The sequence below is a fragment of the Microtus oregoni genome, unplaced genomic scaffold (genome assembly GCF_018167655.1).
Source record: "Microtus oregoni isolate MIOR12 unplaced genomic scaffold, Mior012 000011F_ref0000422, whole genome shotgun sequence".
Taxonomy (NCBI): domain Eukaryota; kingdom Metazoa; phylum Chordata; class Mammalia; order Rodentia; family Cricetidae; genus Microtus; species Microtus oregoni.
In genome coordinates, this window is record NW_024543070.1 from 42,407,788 (window position 1) to 42,429,286 (window position 21,499).

The following is a 21,499-nucleotide window of genomic DNA, read 5'->3' on the forward strand; positions in this document are numbered from 1 at the left end:
ATTTTATTATTGTATGAAAGTGATAACAACATGCAAATATACTTTTGGCATGTGGATATCTTATTCTCCCACCATTTGTTACAAGGACTGCACTCTTCTTGAATAGTTGTTGGTCTCGGCGTACCTGTAAAGGTTTCTATCTAGACATGTCTGTTCCATGTTCTGTGTGTCTATGCTTATGTCAGTATTAAATGCTACAGCTTTGTGTGGCATATTTGGAAATGGGGAATATATGAATCCTTCAGCCTTTTTCTTCTCTCTTTTTTTCTTTTTTCTTTTTTTTTTTAAATATTTTGACTCTTCAGTATCCTTTTTATTTCCTTGTGAATTTTAAGGTCAGCTTGCCATTTTCTCCAAGGAAACTAGCTATGGATCAGTTTCTGCAGTAATAGCACTTTAACAGTATTGAGTTTTCTGACTTTTAAAAATGGGTGTCTCTTTATTAGGTTTTTATTTAAATAATATTTTATAGTTTTTAGCTTACAGGTTTTTTGGTAATTATTTTCCTAAGCATTGTGCTCATCCTAGTGTTAGAAGTTGGTTGTTTTCAAGGTTCATGTTTGGATTGCCCATTTTTCAGGTCTATAGCTAATGCAGTTCACAGTTGAATATCAATCTGAGTCTCAACCCTTCAGATCATTTACTAAATTTATTTGTTTATTTATTATGTATACAGTGTTCTGCCTGCATGTGTACCTTCAGGCCAGAAGAGGGCACCAGATCTCACTATCGATTGTTGTGAGCCACCATGTGGTTGCTGGAAATTGAACTGAGGACCTCTGGACGTGCAACCAACCAGTCCTCTTAACCGCTGAGCCATTTCTCTAACTCCCTAGATTATTTACTAAATTTTAAGCAGTCTTTTGGTAAATCCCTCAGAATTTCCTCTTTGTAAGATCATATCATCTGCCAAAGAAAGTGCTTTCTTTCTTTCTTACATTCTCATTGGGATGCTTATGTCTTCTCCGGTTTATGCTGGTAAGCGTTGTTGGTGGTGTTATTGAAGGGAAGAGGACAGGCATACCTTTTTCCTGATCTGAGAAATAGTCTTTCACTGTGAAGTCATGTTTGATATCTTGATTGAGAAGTTCAACTCTGAGTTGTTGAGGACTTTATGACATGATGTTGGACAAACGTTTTTTATAATTACTGCTTTTCTAAAGTCTTCCTACTTCAAATTATAATATTTAAGACCAACAGGTATTTTGCTTTTTAGAATAACATAGCATTGCTTTAGTCTTTCTTGTCAAAATGAATTTGATAGGTTGTTCAGTTTCAGTGAACAGAAAGATTAATTTTTAATCTTCTCCCCTTTCCCCCACCCTTTTTTTTCCCCAATAGGAGTAACTTTATTTATGGCTCATATTTGAGTAAAGAAGAAATTGCTTTCTCAGATCCCACTCCTGATGGAAAGTTGTTTGCAACACAGTACTGTGGCACTGGTCAGTTTCTGGTCTATAATTTTATTAATGGACAGAATACCAACTAATCCAGAAGTTGCCTAATGTACCAGAAGACATCTTTTGAAGAGAAAGAATTGGTTGCTGACTTTAACCAGGAACTAGGGCCATTTTTATTACAAATGAACTCAGGACTGGAAACAACCATATGGTTGTTCCATTTTCATAAAATTGGAAACAATGCAGTAATAGCTTATTATTGTTTTGTTTTTTAAAGAAGATATTTTATTATCTTTTACAGAAATTTATGATTGTATTTTATCTATAGTTATTTAGACATGTTTACATGCAGCAGGTAATTGTTCATAGTGGACTGAAAATTAATGCAAGGACTATGGTCTCAGTGATAAGTATATTTTGAAGTTCTTAATATGGAAATATACCAGTGTAGCTTGGTACTGTATTTTTTTATATTGATCTGCTGATACCAGTTATAGGTTTAAAGATTGTATTTTCAGAGTGGAAACTAATGTTTTTTGAGTTATTATTCAAGAACAGTACAGTATTACATGCTTGAGAATTTGAAGCTACTAAACTATACTAAAAAAATTCTTCAAAAAAGGAGAGCTCCAAGTGAAATAACTTGCAGTAGAGTCTCCATTGCTTACTTCTCTGTCCCTGACGGTGGCAGAGGGAAGCTCTCATGTGGCGCCATAAATAACTAGAGTTGCAAAGAACTACAGAATAGTTGTAAACTCAATGTCGGTGGGTGTGTCTGCGCTGTTATTCCTCAGAAATACTGCACTGAGTATACGCCCTCATTACTGGACTTCATTTTGATACTTGTCTGTCTTTCATAGTGCCCTCTACTTTTAAAGGGTTTATATGTTGAAAACTGCTGTGGCCTTTTATGACCTGTATATAATGTAGAATAAAATAATAAAATACTTGATACCTTTTCTAAGTGATAAATGTATGGAGACAATGTTGTGTTGAATATTTGTGCTCTTTCAGGGATTTTCTTAGGCTTAAGACTGACATAAAATTAAAACATGGGCTTCTCAAAGATAGTTTTTACTAGTTTGTCAATTCTTCCTGGATATTTTAATAATATGGTATTTAATTAACTTTCAAAGAAATAAAGAAACACAGCCCACTGTGTCGCTGTGGTTTCAGTTAGATTGCCTTTTAGAACTGAAATGATCATATCCCCAATGAAAACCTACTAAAATTTAGGGACTTGCATTATAATTAACAGTCAGTTGTACATTTTATCCCCCTATAAGTTTGGTTTTTTTTAATTTCTTACTTATTTTTTTTTTATTTTTTGAGACAGCGTTTCTATGTGGTTAGAACTCACAGAGATCCACCTGCCTCTGCCTCCCAGGTGCTGGGATTAAAGGTGTGTGCCACCACTGCCCGGCTGTTTTATTATTTATAGAGTAGTATAAGACTGTACTCTTTCAGGCTGGAGAGATGACTCAGTGGTTAAGAGCACTGGTTGCTCTTTCAAAGGATCCTGGTTCAATCCCCAGCTCCTACATGCAGCTCACAACTAACTGTAACTCCAGTTCCAGGGGCCCCGACACCCTCATACAGACATACATGCAGGCAATTTTGCATTATTCATTCAAATGTTCATTACAAACAATTTCCTCTTCATTACATCATCATCATCATTTGAAACAGGGTCTCACTATGTAGCCCTGGCTTTAGAGATCTGCCTGCCTTTGCCTCCTGAATGCAGGGATTAAAGGCACATGCCACTACTACTTTTTCCCTCTTTTCTCTCTCTTTTTTCTTTTTTCTGTTTTGGTTTTTCAAGACAGGTCTTTTCTGTGTAGCTTTGGAACCTGTCGTGGAACTTACTCTGTAGATCAGGCTGGCCACTACCACTTCTTTCTGTTGCATGGGTTTTTCTTTTTTTCTTTTTTTTTTTTTTTTTTTTTTTGGTGTATGTGCCATGTGTATGCCAGGAACTGAAGGCAGGTCTGCTATAAGGTTGGTAAGTGCTCTTGCCTGGTGAGCCATCTCTTTAGCCCCTGGTATGACTTTTGACATTATCATTTTCCCTTGGTGTTGAGACTTTTGTAGTCATCTTTATTCTTATTTGCCTGATAAATACCTTGACTTTTTGGAAGCACAGTGAAACTTTGAACTAGTGTTAGCTCTCTGATACTGTTAACTTTATTAATACAGGTCCCATTTCCATGTGAGCCTTAACACATTATTTGGATTAGCAGGCCATGCTTGATGAAGACATAAAGGGAGGGCAGGATAAATAGTGACTGTTTGCTTTAAATGTTGGCATCAGTGGAATCAAATTTTACAACTTGGACATTTCTTTAAGAATAGTAGCCTGAAGCCGGGCGGTGGTGGCGCACGCCTTTAATCCCAGCACTCGGGAGGCAGAGGCAGGCGGATCTCTGTGAGTTCGAGACCAGCCTGGTCTACAGAGCTAGTTCCAGGACAGGCTCCAAAACCACAGAGAAACCCTGTTTCGAAAAACCAAAAAAAAAAAAAAAAAAAAAAAAGAATAGTAGCCTGAGCACCTACCATTTGAGTGTATCAGACCCTGTATTTAGTGTTCATTGTTTTATTTATTAGGGTTTATGGCTTTTTTAAAAAGAATTTTTGGGTGTGTGTGCATTGGTATTTTGTCTGCATATATGTCTGTATGGGGGTGCCAGATGCTTTGGAATTGGAGTTACAGACAGTTGTGAACTGCCATGTGGGTGCTGGGAATTGAACCCCAGTTCTCTGAGAGAGTAGCTAGTGCTCTTAACTGCTGAAACCTCTCTATAACCTGCAATAGGGTTTATAAGATAAGACTTTGAGCTAGGTGTTGGTGGCACACGCATGCCCTTAATCCCAGCACTTGGGAGACAGAGGCAGGTGGATCTCTGTGAGTTCGAGGCCAGCCTGGTCTACAAGAACTAGGTCCAGGACAGGCTTGAAAGCTTCAGTGAAATCCTGTCTCCAAAACCAAAAGAAACAAACAAGCAAAAGCTAAGACTTTGGACTTGAAAAGGGACTACGGTAAGCAGCTTGTTCAGAATATTGCAGCACTGAACAGAGGAAGAACTAAAGCGCTGTCCGTCGTTCCTAACTGGGGAGAATACGTGCCACAGCTTTAGTAGATAAGAAGGAAAAACAGAGAAAATGGGTTGGGAGGATTTGATGGGGAAGGGCAGGTTCAGTTTGGTCAAAGTTAAAGTGGTTATAGAATTTGCAAGTGGAATTACTGCCTTGATAGTTGTCTGTGTGGCTTTGGAGTTTGATAGAGGTTTGGGCTTAAGCTGTTATTTGGAGGTTTATATGAGATTATCCGGGTGTAGGAAAAGGGAACTAGAGATCTGCAAGGCACACCCATCATTTGAGAGAATCTGAAACAGCATAAACCAGGAGAGAGTCAGAAGAGAGTGATGGAAACCATGGAAACAGCCACAGACACTCTGGAAGGTCACCACTGTCTTCACCGCCTTTGAGAAGAAGGGAGTCTCCGTGATGTTAGCAACAAAGCCTCTGGGGTGTGGGAGGCAGCAGTCACAGCACAGCCAGTGGCTGCTTGCAGACTTCAGTAGTTTATATAATTGCAGATTATACAGATTTTTGTTAGTTGTTGGTCCTTTTTGCAGATATCTAGCATATTGTAGGAAACACAGGTTTTGATGTGTATGCCTGAATTGTGTGGATGGTTTCTTGAGCAAGGACTGGAGAAAGCAGAGTATTAATCAACTTGATAATATGTGAGTGTGGACTCTGCATTTACCAAAAGCGTGAACACAGTTACACACAGTTTCAGACTACTGTGATGTTTTAGTGGTTCTTGTTTGCCTGGCTTGGTTGCCCAGTTGTGTAGAAACACAGCTTCAGTTAATCTTAACACAAAGTTAAGATTGCTGAGTTGTCTGAGTGGTAGTGGCACACAGGAAGCAGAGACAAACAGATCTTTGTGAGTTCAAGGCCCGCTTAGTCTACAAAACGAGTTCCAGGACAGCCTGTTACTCAGAGAAACCCTATCCACCCCCCCCCCAAAAAAAAGATTGCTGAGTCAATTTCCACCGTAGTAATTCACATATGCATCCTTCCTTCTTATGGCTTCTAAGACTTTAGTAATTGGCATGTTGTTAGACTTTCCAGGCCAGTTACTTTTGAACAGGTAGTGGAAGCTTGCTTCCCTGTCTGTCAGCAGACATGAAAATAGTTACCGCTTTGGCCTAGATGAGTGGTTTTGTTTCAAATTCTATTATTATAAATGTTCTTTATTAGAGCTGGAAGGCCTTTTTTCCCCTAAGAGTTGGTAAAAGTAGGTGGAATTTAGAAATAAATCCAAAATTAATAATAAATGTTAGTGACCCGGAACTGTTTGAGGCCACAAAAGTAAATATAGTTGCCTTCTACATAGGTTTGTCATCTATAATTATGTAGTAGTCTGCATTTTTCCAGTGGAGACTTTGGTGTATATAGCTGCTTTAGGTAAGCTGTAGGTTTCATTCAACTGTTTACTTAAGTGTTTTTTTTGGATTGTGCCAAGATAGTAGAATCTCTGAGCCGTCCACAGTACAATACCAGACATTGCCGAAGTCACAGCTCATGTCTCCTTGTAACTTAGGGAAAATGGGTTTAAAGAAAACAAACTTTAGAGAGTGAGGAGTGGGAGGGAATTTTAATACATTCACCAAATGAAAGAACAACAACATACTGTAGACACAACGTCATAAACAAAATGTGAGGTAGACTGACTAGTGAGTGAAATTCACCAAATTTTGGTTAAGAAAATTTTACAGTAACAAAGTAACACAGGTGCCCCCTTTTCTAAAAATCACAAGAAGCAGTTGCATAAATTACAGCCAAAACTTGACTACAGCTTTTCTAATTTTTTTTAGGTTACATTCAATATTAACCTGTGTGAACTGTCATGCATGCCAAAGTTCAGCAGGTCTGCAGGTACATTACCATGTGACTTAATCTATTTACCCTAACTCACTGTCCTCAGGAATGGAAGAGGTCAAACACACCAAGACGTGTACTAACAAGTCATGATGGTCTGGGCTTGTGCAATTCCATCCTTAAAGAGGACCTAGCATTCACTAAAGGATTACACTGATTAAGGTAACTTTAAAATATCCAAACCTTTATTTAGGCTTTGGAGAAAAAGAGGCAGGTAAATGAAAACTTATCAATTATTGGAGTGATGGACAGTCTTGTGTTTCTATTCTGGCATTTCTCTTGGAGGAGTGGAATAGTGTTTACAGTTCATGGTCACTTGAATTTCCAGAGTGTAGCTCTAACTAACACGGAGTGCCTGCATTAAAGTAACTGAGTCCAAAAAGAAAAAGCCAGTAAGAACTCCTAAGAGGCCTCTACCCCTGGCACAATAGTTGTGGAATTATTTCAAGTATTTTTATTTACCCTACATAGTGTTATTGAAATATTGCACAAACAGTGGCTTTCTTGATATTACCTGCATTGGACCCTTTCAGCAAAACAGGAACAAGTTAGATGCATTCATACCTAAATTAGACTGCCCTGGAACATACCTCTTTGCTAAAATTCTGCTCTACTAAAGTTAAGAAGTAAGCATATAATAAGGCGGGTCCTTCTTGAGGGACAATTTAAAATGGGGTTAAAAGGAACTATCCATTTAAAATACATTTAAAACCTCATTAGAACCAAGAGAGCTGCAATCCATTCCATCTTCTCACTAGCTGTAAACTTTTAATCCTGGATAACCAAGCTTATCAGCTAACACTGCAATTAGTGCAGGCTCAGTAGGCTTTCAGTAGTCTTGGGTTCTCAGACAGATTCAAGGAAAGGTGACTATCTTAACTAGAGATAAAATCAGACACGTGGCTGAGAAAACTCTGAAAAGGTACCATGAAGTAGAGCAATTTACATGTAAACTTCAATAGATTAGTGTGGAATATTTTCTCAAAATGTTTCTGATTAAAATATTTGATGAGGAATCCATAGAAACTTATACCCCTACTGTTGATATTAGTCATACACTACCCACTAATTTTAATGAGTTCAAAAGGCGCTTTGCGGAGTCTTCCTTACTCCTCAGGAAAAATGTCACTGATAAAATTAAGGAAAACGTGTCTGGTTCTGTTTCCCATTTCCACCCATTTTTGTGTGTAAGACAGCTGTTACTGGTTAAGTCTTTTAAAGGATGCTTAGCCTGAGTCCCAGCACTCAACTAGTTCAAATCCACAATGAATCCCAGCCTGTTGTGTGGGTTTCCAGGTGCCAACTCCTTCCTTTCAACTGAAACACAGTGACAGAGCATAAGTGCAGAACGCTCATCCGTCCACATAGCTTCCTGTACAAAACACTGTTTACATTCTCACAGACACGGTGTGCTTCCAGACTGGAATGGGCAAGACAAAGGACTCAAGCTCAGAGAACCCTCATGAATGCACCTAGTGCCTGCATGTACTGATTCTTTGTTCCCTTTAAATAGTAAACTTTTAACTCCTGTGGAAATTTTGCCAAAGGTTTCGAAATATATAAGATTATAAATCTTAAACTAACACTGCACAGAGAAAGACAAAGCTATTTCTTTTTAAATACAAATATCTTCTACATTCTATCATTTCAGACCCCTGAGTAATACTGTACCAAGGTACAGAGCTGAAGAGAAACTGAGGGTTCAGGCCTCAAGTGTTAATCTTCAATTAATTCCACACCAGTGGTGTGAGTCTCATGTAACACATTCAAGCTGGCTAATGCTGACGGTCGGTCCCCTGCCCCCAACATAATGTAGTAGGAAAAACAATGCATACTCCATGTTTGTTCTCTATCCTCAGGCTCCCATAGCACATCCTGACCTGAATCTGGGTCCTGTCAGCGGAACTAAAGAAGACCTTGGTCACATTTGGGGAGCTCTTTGGAGAAGAGATAAATATGTTGCACTTTGCTCCACAGTGATTGTACGTTAAAGGAAATAAAATCCCCAATAATTGTTGTCCCACTCCATCTAGGGATCAGTTTGTTGTTTTTGGTCTCTTCAAAAACTCATACATGCCGTCCAGTAAGAAAGTAGAGAGGTTTATCATCACTGCTGTTGGCAGTTTGAAACTCATCTCGGAGGCGAAACTGCCACTCATCCTCCAACTCTAAGCGAACAATTGTCTGCCGTAAGGAGCTTCTGTCTTGGCAGATGACGCACAAGGTAGCACCTTCAGGAGGAACAGACGTTAAATTGATAAGGATGTTAACCACATTTGAGAACCAACATACAGGTAGATATTTTTTTTAAATATTTATTTATTTATTATTTATACAATATTCTGTCTGTATGCCTGAAGGCCAGAAGAGGACGCCAGACCTCTTTACAGATGGTTGTGAGCCACCATGTGGTTGCTGGGAATTGAACTCAGGACCTTTGGAAGAGCAGGCAATGCTCTTAACCACTGAGCCACCTCTCCAGCCCCACAGGTAGATATTTTATTCTTAGTTGTTTTGCGAAAGTGTCGAGGAGCTTAAAGTGATGCTAGAAGGAGCTTTCCTTCAGCCTCAGCCTCTCTTGTAGTGACTGACAAGATCATTGTTTGCTGAGTCTGTAGAGCAGGCATTCTCAACCTGAGCACTTTGTTGTGTGTGCTGGGTCCCAGTCTGTGCCGTGCAGTGTTTACCATACTCCCAGCTTACTATCTGCTGAGACACACAGCGACAGCCAACAGCCTCTTCAGGCACATACCCTTCCTCTACCTGAGAACCACTGCTACACACACACACTCTTACACACACACTCAGAGCTCGTGCCCACTTTCATGGTACATATAGTATACTGAGTGTCTTCTATCACTGACCTCAGGTCATCTTGTAAGGATGATTTGTGGTCCTGGATTTGTAGATATTCTTAAGTAAGGTGAACCTATTAGGACAACTTTAGTGTCTGTGCCAGCCTCATAACTAAGAGTATGTCTGGGGGGGGGGGGTACAATTATTCAATTTTTCTGCTGTTGATTTCTGACCCACTCAAATGACTTTAGAGTGTATATATTGCTTACAAACATGTATAGGTAGAATCAAGCTAGCTTCTGTCCAGATTAGATACCAGAAACATATATTTCTAAAATAAATAATTGTAAAAGTCTGTTTAAGAAGTCACGGATAAAGATAGCTCAGTGGTTAAGAGCCTTCCTGCTGCTTGCAGAGAACCCAGGTTCAGTCCCCAGCACCCGGTCAGATGGCTCACACCCTTAAGTTCCAGGGGTTGGATACCTTCTGGCTTCTGTAGGCACTTGAACACATAAACATACATAAAAAAAAATCTTTTTTCATTACAGATCTTACCCCAATATTATCAGTAGCCCTGGTTTAGAATCAAAGTATTCAAACTTTGGCCAAAGCTTTGCTTGCTTGTGTGCCATTCAACTCTTGATTTTTTTTTTCTTCTAGTGACAATAGCATTCACATTCAAGACATTGAATTTGACTTACCTTTTAGAAACTTGAATTTCTTGAGAAGATCGGCACCTACAAAAGAGTCACAGAGGTACAAGAGGAGTCCACTGAAAAACACCCCTTCACAGTTGACATTGCTGGAATGGGGTCTGGAGCTGACATAGCATATGGCTACCTGAAAGAAATAAACAAACAAACAAAACCAAAGACATTTCACAAGCAATAGAGAACTGTCCTTTTGCTGAGGAACACTGTAGTCAGTGCCTTCCTCTTCAGTTGGGATGTAAGGTGAGAGCCACACTTCCTCAATATAAGTTGTTGATTATTTACACTTTGTACTTATTTAGTAGTAAAGTTTCAATAGGTGTGTGTGTGTGTGTGTGTGTGTGTGTGTGTATGTGGTTTTTCGAGATAGGGTTTTTCTGTAGCTTGGGAGCCTGTCTGTCCTGGAACTAGCTCTTGTAGACCAGGCTGGCCACAAACTCACAGAGATCCGCCTGCCTCTGCCTCCCAAGTCCTGGGATTAAAGGTATGCGCCACCACTGCCCAGCTAAGTTTTAATATTTTTAAATCTCTCATTATATATTATACATATGTTAGATTAATCATTCTTCTGACAGAATTTTGTGTGTGTGTGTGTAAATTTTTAAAAAGCCCTACATTCTGGGGCTAGAGAGTTAAGAGCACTGGCTGCTCTTCCAAAGGCCCCTGGTTTGACCCCTAGCATCCACATGGCAGCACACAGTCATCTGTGACTTCAGTCTCAAGGGATCCTACATCCTCTCCTGGCCTCCATAGGCACCAGACATGTATTTATGCACATGGAAATAAAATGTCCATATGCCCATATACATAAATAGTAAAAACAAAACAATACCACATTCCGTAAAAAACAAAAACCATGCATAGGAAAGAGTAAATATATTTCACTCTTATTTCACTCTGAAATAAGCTTAAAATAGCATTTCTAGGTCCATGTGGCTTCCATGATAGGCGATAACCACAAGCATTACAGGAAAGCAGAAAGATAGAAGAGAGAACAATGGGGTAGCTACGCTTGAATTCAAACACTGGTTCCTTCAGTTAGAAGTCATATGGCATTGTACAGTTCCTCATCTACATAGGTAAGAAAACCTGTTAGATAGAAGTATTTTTGATTGTTAATTTAGTCTGTTCAGTATTAAGCAAATATTAGCTGCTATTAGTATTGAGATTGTGCTGACACATGGTTGGGTCTTTGTGTTTTAAGGCAGAATCTCACTCTGTATCCCAGGCTAGCTTCTGGAATGCTGGGTGTACAGACATGTGCCTCCATGTTCAGCTATCATCTGATTTTAAAGTTTCTATTTATAAAGTTAATGGTGTAACCCACTACAAGGATTATTAACAGAAGTTAAATTTAGTTTCCAAAATTGAATGCACTAGGACTTGAAAGAGTTTGTGTATGGAGTCAGTTCTCGGCACTATCTGGGTTCAGGGTTGAGTTGGCAGCATTGGCAGCAGCTGCCTTTACCCACTGAGACACACCATCCTGCCAACTAGGCTGGTTTTTGTTTTAAAAAATTCATTATAAGGATATATCACATTATTGAAGTTAATGCAATGGACTTAAGATAATGTGAAGGAAAAGCTTGGCAGACACAGGGAGATGCAAATGCAACTAACAAACTAGACGGCAACTGAGGGGCTTGAGAGTGGGGAGAGGTGGCAGCTGTAAAGGTGCTGAGCTTGTACTTACTCATCAGGAAAGACACTGTGTGCCTTTCAAGAAGAGACTCTCGAAAAAATCCACATAATGACAGCACAGTCTTATCATTGTTTAAATGAGCAAGTGGCTGCTTCTGTCCACACCGCCAGGGCAGGCTCTTCAGAGCACTGGCTAATTCTGTTCTTGTGGGGCCCTTTGAATCATACTGTCATTGGCTCTTCTAGAACCATCTATGTTTTCAATGGAACTAAAATGGGGAAGAAATGGATGTGGCACCCAGGACTAGCCAGTCCCGCCTTTACCTCCTGTCCAATGTTAAGGTAGCAGTCAATGGCCAATACAGGACTCTTGAAGTTATGGATGGCTTTGGGGAAGAGTTTATATGAGGCATGTTGAAGGAACTTCTCCAGAAGGAACTGTGCAGGGGCTGCCAGTAGCGTGTGTTCACTGTCGGGAGCACAGACGTACTGAAGGGGCAAGATGGGAGCTAAGCTCTCTGAAACCTGAAATCAGATGGTCATGGGAAATGTGCCTGTCAGTGAATGAAATGTCTAAGATTACAATGGATTGCACCCTAATAACTTCCACATACAGCACCCCCAAAGGAACCTGAAGTTACACTTAGCATTGACATACATAAATACATTATAATTTCTAAATTAGGCACACAATATCTAAGTGTGGTCACTTGAGAGCCAAGGCATAGATTGTCAGACCATGGTTAATGATGGTAAATTCCAGATAAAGGACTGTTAGGGGCTGGAGAGGGGGCTCAGTGGTTAAGCTGTTCTTGCAGAGGACCAAGGTTTGGTTCCCAGCAACCACATGGAGGCTCAAAACCACTGTAGCTCTAGATCCAGGGGATCCAACACCCTCTTCTGGCCTCTGCAGGCACCAGATACACACACAGGGCACATACATACATGTAGGCAGGCAGTAAGTTCATACACACAAATAAAAAATTAACTTTCAAAAACTAGCAACTAAAGAGGAATTGCTGTATTAACAGCAGTGGCCTGATGTGCTCTATGTCTCATTTTGTTCTGCATTCCCCCTTCTCCCACTTGAAGAATAGTCCAATGTTATTTAAGTTAAAGCAAGAATTTTTGGAATGTTACTGTATTTAATAGATATGTTGTTGGGCCCAAAGGGAAGTCTTTAGAGTGCTGCTCGTGTGTCTGGGCTGACTCGTGTCCTACTCAACAACAAAAAGCAGGAGTTCCTCAGCTGCAGTGATCAGCTAGCAGCAAGCCCCACCCCCACCCCCCATGGGAATGGAGTAAAGAATTCTTTTTATAAGCTTTGAGCTGTAATATTTTCTTAAAAACACGCACACGCACTCACACACAGGACCAGATGAGTATTTGTATCAGTATTTTTCTCCTGGGTTACATAAAGGTTGTTTTGAAAAGCTTTGCAGTCGGGCCCACACTTTAAGCCCAGCACTCGGGAAGCAGAGTGGAAAACAAACAAACCATAGAGCTTTGGAATCTTTAAGGCTTAACTCTGGGACTTCCCTGCACAGCTGACACTGAGGACTCCGGCTACTTCCCTTTCTAACGCAGCAAAAAAGCACTTATGTGCCAGTACTTTAATGACAGCCATTTCTAAGAGAGCATTTGTGCTTGTTTTCAACAGTAGGATCAAGCTGCATAGAACTTACCATGATCTTTGGTTTAATGATAAAGTCCCTTTGCCCTCCAACCTGAACATGCTTCTTCATAAGACTGAAGTTATTAAAGCGGCAGATGAGCAGGCCACTGCTGTTTGTTCTCAGGTTAAAGTCAACATCTTCACAGAAATACCTAAATCAAAACCACATCTCAACTATGATAACTATACAGAAAAATGCATGGCAGACATTAGGGGAGGGCCTGAAACATCACCTTGTCCTCAAAGAGCTGGCCCACACTCTACTCATCTGGCATTATAAGCTTTAAAGGAAGGAGGGCTTGCTTCTTTTAGGCCGCAGGGTTTAGGTTCCTGTCAGACACAGGGCTATATATCCTGTGGTCAGGAAAGCCAGAGGTCTTGTGGTTTACAGTTCTGTTCACATGCAGGATGAAGCACGGAAGCAGTGGGTATTCTAATAGCTACAGGTTGGGGGTGGATATTAAGACTACATAGTTTCTGCTGGGCAGTGATGGCACTTGGGAGGCAGAGGCAGGCGGATCTCTGTGAGTTCGAGGCCAAACTGGTCAACAAGAGTTACTTCCGGGACAGGCTCCAAAGCTACAGAGAAACCCTGTCTTGACACCCCCCCCCCAAAAAAAAAAAAGACTTTATGGTTTCTGATATCATTCCTTGACCATTTCAGATTTCTTAGGAATGTGGGTGTGATCAATTCAAGAGGCCTTACTGCTGCCTTCTGTGGGTCTTACAGCACTGGAGAGAGTGGTTTCCTCCTTAGTTCTGAGGATGAATATGGGGTTGATATTGGACATTCATAGGTCCACATATGGATCAGTATTGATTCAACAGTTTATTGAGTAATCAGGTGGCTAACATTCCAGTATCAAGTCTAGGTCATGCTAGGTGACAGATGCCTGTGATCCCAGCCCTCAGGAGGGTCACAAGTGTGAGGCCAGCCTGTGTCACATAATGAGTTCTGGGCCAGGGGAGTTAGCTGAAAGGGGGTTGGCGATTCAAGGCAGAAGAGGCTGAAGTGGACATCCATTGGCAGATGCCACGGTGGCCTGCATCCATGAGGACTGACCTACCTGTTGAAGTCGTACTGCACATTTTGAGTTAGGTCTATATTGAGGAGAATGAAATCATGCACATGACATCTTGAGAATGGAGCCTTTAGGCTCTGAGACGTCAGCTTGCTATTCCATTTCTGTATGCCCAGAATTGCGTAGTGGACAATTTTTGGTGTGGCTTCAATATGCTGCAAGACACTCTTCAAGGACACATTCTTGCTGGAGATTCCTGCTTCTGTGGGCTGGCTGTAAAATATAAAGTTAGTTTATAGAAAATGTCAATAAATGTTACTGAAGAACCAATGCTACTATATATTAGGAATGCTGTAAAAGATGTAGTAAGATTATTTATATTAAGAAAGTCAACTCCAGTCACACTGCCTGTCATGACTCAGAAAAGATGGCCTTTGGTAGTGTATGTTATCAAGGCAAAAAAAAAAAGGAGGAAGAGAAGAAAGGAATTCAGCTCATATTTCTTTTCTTTTCTTTTTTTTTTTGGTTTTTCGAGACAAGGTTTCTCTGTGGTTTTGGAGCCTGTCCTGGAACTAGCTCTTGTAGACCAGGCTGGTCTCAAACTCACAAAGATCCGCCTGCCTCTGCCTCCCAAGTGCTGGGATTAAAGGCGTGTGCAACCACCGCCCGGCTCAGCTCATATTTCAACATGAATAATGAACATGAGTTAACAAAGACATGACAGAGGTTAGGAGTACAGAAATGGCCAGTTCTGATCATTACATGTAATAACTATATGAACATTTCATTGATTTCAAATCCACAGAAGTAATGGTAGGAAATCAGCATTTCACTGGGGGCACTGTTGAGTTTGGGGCAATTTCACAATTGTTTCAGTAGTCAGCATTCCCCGAGCACTGTGAAGGACTATTAGGACTCCAGGAGAAGACGGGATTTCAGCTGTATTACAGTGGTGAGCTCGAGACAGAGGCCACATGACTTCCTCTCCACTGCAGTAGTCAGGCTGGCGATAGAAGTGAATTGCAACACCAGAACAGGTTTGTTTTTTCACATAGTCTTACTATGTAGCTGGCCTAGAACTTGCTATGTAGACCAGGCTGGTGTCAGACTCAAAGCGGTTATCCTGCCATTGCCTCCTAAGTGTGTAACACTATACCTTGGCCAGAACAGATTTTTGCAGCTAACGAATACCAAAATGTGGAAATGGCTCAGGAACTTTGTGACACGCTGTCTTTAGAATAACCACCAGTGACCTACTAAGTGCTCTTATAATCCGCCATGCTCAGGAGAACTGTCTCTTCTTTACTCCCAAATACAACTACAGCTGAAAATGCTTTGTCTGGGTCTTTGTGTCACCCCCCACATACATACTACTTCCTGGAAGTGTCACTCCCCTCCGCACCCCCCCCACAACTACCTGGAAGTGTCTGTCACCCCCCCCCACACACACAAGTTCCTGGAAGTGTCACCCCCCCCACAAGTTCCTGGAAGTGTCACCCCCACACACACAAGTTCCTGGAAGTGTCACCCCCCCCCACAAGTTCCTGGAGTGTCACCCCCCATACACACAAGTTCCTGGAGTGTCACCCCCCACACACACAAGTTCCTGGAGTGTCACCACCTTGGCTCCTCAGCGCTGTGAATATTCCACAGGACACAGGAGTCATCCATCACAACAATGAAAGGCCAGACACACTGCCGTTTGACTCCCAGCTCCTCCAGGCGATTCCTTTCCAGTTCTAGGTTGTGGTAAGACAGCTCCTTGATGAGGAACCTAGCAGCACCTGAAAAGCAGACAACCACAGCTTGACATCTTTCACCCAGACCAGTCACATGACCTCCACTGGTATCCAGGGATGGGGCATGCTAGAGAGAAACTGAGAGGACCCTAGTTTGGTTCCTAGCACCCACGTCAGGCAGCACCAGCGGGAATCTGATGCTTTATAATGTGTTAAAAATCTCCAAAAGAGTCACTGGAAATGTATTTTAAAATACAGATTCCTGGAGCCCATTACTAGAGATTCACTTAAGTCTAGTGAACGGCCAGAAACAAATCTGAGGGATATACTTCAATTCCATTTCCCTGATATGACAAAGGACGCGCATACAGCAAATGATATTAGTGACTAGGGCCTTGCTCTTAGAGACAACCACTTGCACATCCATCAGAGAGGAAGACAGAGTCTTGATGAATGAAGAGTTTAACAGCACCTATGGCGATTCTGGAAACAGGCACCCATCCTAGATCTGAACTGTGGAAAAGATAGAATAGAACAGTAGATGTGTGGTACAGAGCAAGAGAATAGGCCAGAGACAGGCTCATTCAGTCAATTCTATTGAGCTTTGGCTTCCTCCCCTCTAAAAGAAGTGATGATGGAGTTACATGTGACATACGCTCTGTGGAATGCTAGTGGTAAGTTAGAGGAATTAGCTAAACTTTATTTGTTTTATTATTATTACTATTCGTTTTTCAAGACAGGGTTTTTCTGTGTAGCTTTGGAGCCTATCCTGGAGCTTGCTCTGTAGACCAGGCTGGCCTCAAACTCACAGATATCTGCTGCCTCCCCAAGTGCTGGGATTAAAGGTGTGCGCTACCACCCCACTAGCTAAATTTTATAAGTGGGCCACCCTAAAATGAAACAAAATGTAGATTATAACAAAAAGGGCTAGTTAGTGTACTGAAGAACCCCAAACGGGGTTAGCTCAAGGTAATACTAGGACTTAGGAACATCTCCCCTCAAGAGTCTGTGTTTGCATTCTCAGCACCCTATGGACACAGGACAAATGGACAGCAACATGGCAGCCAATGAAGAAAGAGCAAAGGTTTTTCAGCTATGGTCAGGAATAGGAAAACGATGTCTAGTCAGAGCCCATAGGCAAGAAAGGGAAAATGATCTCAAACAAAATAGTAAAACGATGTTCCCCAACAATATAGCTACATGGAAAAAATACACAGGAAACTGTTAGAACTGTAAGAGAATTCAGCAATTTAAAAGAACAGTCTCAGGAATTTAGTTCTCATATAGCATGGGAAGGTAGAATACTTAGGAATATACTTAATCAAGGAGGCAAAAGATAGTACAGTGAGAAACACAAAATATTGAAGAAAATAAAAGGATATGCCAATAAATGGCAAGATGCCCAATGTTCATAGTTATAAAACATGATGAAGTAACTAATGGATGGTGACAAGAATGCAGAGGGATGGGCTCTCTTGTGAGCTGGTGGGGCAGCTCTTGTAGAAAATGTGCACAGTCCTACCTAAAGCAAACTGAGCCTGGAAGTGCGTGTGAGCCAGCAAGTCCGCTGGTGGGCCTATATCCAGAAGAGAGATGACCATTATACTGAAGAGACACTTGCAGCCCCATGTCTACTCACAACATCTTCAGTAATGAGGTCAACCTAGATTCCCATAGATAAACAATATAAATAAAGGCATGTGCTACTACCGCCTGGCTACATGTAGGTTTTTTTTTTTTTTTTTTAATGAACTGTGGCAAAGAATCTCAGGCTAAGGATGTCATCAAGTATTTCAAATGCAAGAAATGAACCAAAAATTGGCTTGTTAAAAAAAAAAAGCTGGGTGTTGTGGTGCACACTTTTAATCCCAGCACTCAATAGGCAGAGGGTAGGTGGATGTCTGAGTTCAAGGACAGCCTGGTCTACAGCAATTCCAGAACAGCCAGGGCTACACAGAGAAGGAACCCTGACACTTGTACACTTGTAGCAACATGGATGAAACTGAAGGTTGTTACATAGATGAATCCAGCCAGAGACAGAAGAACTCAGAAACAGAAGAGCTCAGTGGAAAAGCTTGGGAAGGGCAGAGAGGAAGAAGTGCGGAAAGTCCAGCAAAGACCCCCAACCAGGAGGTGTTAATTCTAGTTTTCTATAGCATAGTTGATGAGCTTCGTTAAAACAACACTATACATATCAAAATGACTGGAAGAATACAAAACTCCAAATACATGAGAGTGATTCCTATTTAGAGAAAGTATGTACACTCTGATTTGATTATATGTTACATACATTATCATAATCCATACAAGTATGCAAATATGTCTGAAGTTTTCAAAAGGTGCAGGTTTTATACTTCTTCCTTTCAAAACCTAAAGCCAAGACAGAGCTGTAGAGAGTCAAGAAATAAACCCTCTCATAGACGACAAGGGTGCCAATTCCATTCTTGGGGGAACATCTGGATACCACACGAAAAGCTAAAGTTTCACCCTTACCATACAATAATTAATTAAAATACTTCCATAACCTAAATGCCTTCAGTTCCTTGACAGGACTAGAACTTGCCTTGTGCCCTTAGCAGGAGACACAGAAGGGAGCCCTCTAAATCACATACATCGTCACCTCCCTCCCTAGGAACATTTCTCATGGATACATTCTGGCCCTAGAATGTCCAGCCCAGGAACATTGGGAGTCCACTCTTCGAAGACTCCCTGTCCCGTCCCAGAGTGTTCATTATTCCAGCGACTTAGTCCTTACTGGTCCTCAGAAGTTAAAACTTTTGTAAACTTGAACAAAAATGTTAGGGTCTACAAGATTACAAAGTGGGAGAAGGAAGGACTCAGAATTAAAAGACCCATGGTCAGGAGGACCATGAGCAATGTTTGGAAGATGCAGTCAAGGGAATGAATTCCCATCGTCTTCCCCATCTTACCCACGCCGGCATTATTGAACATTCCGGGAAGCACTAGCATGATGTGGTTGGGCCAGTACTTTCGGTACAGTGGCATCTCGTATTCTTTAACCACCAGGAGGTGAAGATGGCTGATGCCCTCCATGGCATGGAAAAGGTTTAGGAGTCCATGCTCGTGGCGACCACTGGAAGGAGTGAAAATAGGGCTCTTGACTGCATTTAGATTCTGTGAAAGGAAAACAATGAGAGCAGAATGGGAAAGTAAAACCCTCAGGCGTGAGAATCTTGGAGGACCCACCTAGGGCCCAAAAGCCCTCACACCCAAAAACTCTAGCCCACCTTGTCCGAAACCAGGGGCAGCCGCATACTTTCCAGGTGTCTACCCTGTTTGCTGAAGACAAAATGACTCTCTTTGGACTTTGGAATGATGAAATAGAGCTGGACTTCTTCTCCCAGCATAGAAGAGGAAAAGGTGAATGCATGAAGGGTAGAGTCAGATATCTAGATTTGCAAACAAAGAGAGGGATGATCAGTATATGGTTTCCTGATTTCCAGGCCATTCTTTGAGATTTCTGACACAAGCAGCCGAGATGAGTTAGTGCCCCAGACATTCTGGCTGAGGGGCAATGTGGAAAAGGCTTCATCGTTTCTAGCTGTCACTGCTGCAGGAACCAAGTGTGGAGCCCTGCTATAGATGCATTCCTCAAAGGCCCCAGGTACAGAGGACTCTCCTCTGTGAATCACAGTGGACACGTTAAGTTTCAGCTCTTAGAGAGCAGGGCTAGGATTAAAAGTGTGCCCGTGGCTCCATCTTTTCTGGTTATAATGGACAGTGGAACATATCCAACATTTGGTGCAGAACGCTGACATCAGCGAAAGACCACGTGACTCAGAAAAGCCAAGTATATCTTACGCTATCTGTGTCCAGGAGCCTGTCTCCACGAGTAAGTATAACTCTATATATGGGCTGTACAATGAAGCCAATAACTGATTTAATACATAACAAATTTTCGTCAGCACCTAAAATCCATGTAGGTTTCCTAATAGTTTTAACCCAAACATTACATTTCAGAAAAAAATAAGGTTTTTCCCACAGATTCTAGTTCCACATCACAAATGAGGGGATCTATTACTTGTACTGTAGTCACACAGAAACTGTGTCAGGAGATTCTATGTAGGAAATTTCTAAACACATAAATCATAGGCCAAGGCACTTGTTTCTTCTATATCCTGTGAAGAATTGTGAACAGAGCCAGTGGGATAGCTCAGCAGGGCTTCCCACCAATCCCTAGGGCCCATGAGGGCGGAGTGAGGGAACCAGCTCACACATGCATGCGTGTGTGTGCGCGCACACACACACACACCACTTAAAGAATCGTCAACGAACTAGGAGCCTTCCAAGAATAGCTACAACAGTGACTGGTTTGGGGAATTTGCTCAGGACAGCCTAGAAGCAACAGGGTCCCAGGTGCTCAGTGCCAAGACATAAAATTCAAGAAGAGAAATAGGGACATGACATGGAGCTTCTCCCCCAAAGTAGGCGTTACTATCAGCACTGCTGCTTCCTCCTTTGGTGTGGAAGAATGTCTAACAATCATTTTCAAGGCCCGGAGATGTATCCGTAATGCCCAAAATATGAGAAAATAAAACCAGGCACGGTAGGCATGCCTATAATTCTGTTCAGTATACAGGATTGTGAATTCGAAGCCAGCCTGGAACAGTGAGCTCCTGTACTAAGAAGCACATCGAAGGAAGAGACAACTGCTAAGTAATAGTTTATATTGTTTTTCTAGGGCCTGAAGCCAGGAGTCTCACGTTTCATCTTCCCTGTCCCCCATACATACAAGGTTCATAGTGGCAACAGAGTTCCCACAAGGGCAAACCAGCTGCACCTGGGAGGTAGGCGTGAAGTCCATGTACTGGTGGCACTGCTCACAGTGGTGGAAGGTGTTGTAGGCCGCATATTTGGTCAGCATCATAGACATGGTTTCTCGTTTCCGGGGCTCCTCAACTTTATATTCCTTTATTACTTCTGTGTATAAGGGGATGAGAAACTGTTATCTCCATGGCATGCACATAAAGCTTAGAAAGAAATGCTTATTTCTCGTACGACAGGGTTTCTCTGTAGCTTTGGAGCCTGTCCAGGAACTCACTCTGTAAACCAGACTGGCCTCAAACTCACAGAGATCCACCTGTCTCTGCCTCCCATGTGCTGGGATTAAAGGCGTGTGCTGCCACTGCCTGGCTCAAAAAGCTATATAATCTGAGCCCTGATAAGCAAGTTTAAAAATCAAGATGTATGTGTGTTCATTGTGAAAAACAGAATTACTCCCTCCCCCACCCAAATCCTGCTTTAGAGTCCCCTCAAACACTTCAGAGCCTGGCTTTACATATACCCACCTTGTTTGAGCCCAGCCAGCTTCTCAGTGTAGACCAGGCTCATCAGACTGTACTTGGGGTCATGCACACTGACGTCAAAAGGCATTTTGCTGAAGGTCTCAATGTCAGGCCAGGGCTCCTGCTCTGACTTGCTCACTCCGCAGGTTTCATTGGGATCTAGGGCAGGGCAGGGCACAGGACAGGTGGACCCACTTTCTCCCTCCCGCCCACCACTCTGAAGCGCAAAGCCTGGGACGTTGTGACAAAGGCACTTT

General features: G+C 41.8%; 2 protein-coding genes across 4 annotated transcripts in view; one reads left to right on the forward strand and one right to left on the reverse strand.

Moving 5' to 3' along the window:
* Positions 1–6,516, forward strand: part of LOC121453262 (N-acetyltransferase ESCO1-like) — a 76,079-nt gene extending 69,563 nt beyond the window's left edge. For 2 of the 3 annotated variants that reach the window (XM_041659861.1, XM_041659862.1), the window contains one exon: positions 1,342–2,385. In XM_041659861.1, the coding sequence (XP_041515795.1) occupies positions 1,342–1,489 (148 nt within the window). In that variant the 3' untranslated portion in view covers positions 1,490–2,385. Of the gene's footprint in view, positions 1–1,341; positions 2,386–6,399 lie in introns of those variants that run through there. The other variant, XM_041659863.1, reaches the window with a different exon arrangement.
* A 616-nt stretch (positions 6,517–7,132) lies between these two features.
* Positions 7,133–21,499, reverse strand: part of LOC121453265 (GREB1-like protein) — a 254,133-nt gene continuing 239,766 nt past the window's right edge. The window contains exons 24-33 of the mRNA XM_041659867.1: positions 21,246–21,401; positions 20,738–20,877; positions 19,185–19,346; positions 18,867–19,071; positions 15,819–15,981; positions 14,243–14,470; positions 13,186–13,327; positions 11,825–12,025; positions 9,851–9,989; positions 7,133–8,584 (exon numbers count right to left, since the gene is read on the reverse strand). Of these exons, the coding sequence (XP_041515801.1) occupies positions 8,421–8,584; positions 9,851–9,989; positions 11,825–12,025; positions 13,186–13,327; positions 14,243–14,470; positions 15,819–15,981; positions 18,867–19,071; positions 19,185–19,346; positions 20,738–20,877; positions 21,246–21,401 (1,700 nt within the window). The 3' untranslated portion in view covers positions 7,133–8,420. The remainder of the gene's footprint in view (positions 8,585–9,850; positions 9,990–11,824; positions 12,026–13,185; positions 13,328–14,242; positions 14,471–15,818; positions 15,982–18,866; positions 19,072–19,184; positions 19,347–20,737; positions 20,878–21,245; positions 21,402–21,499) is intronic.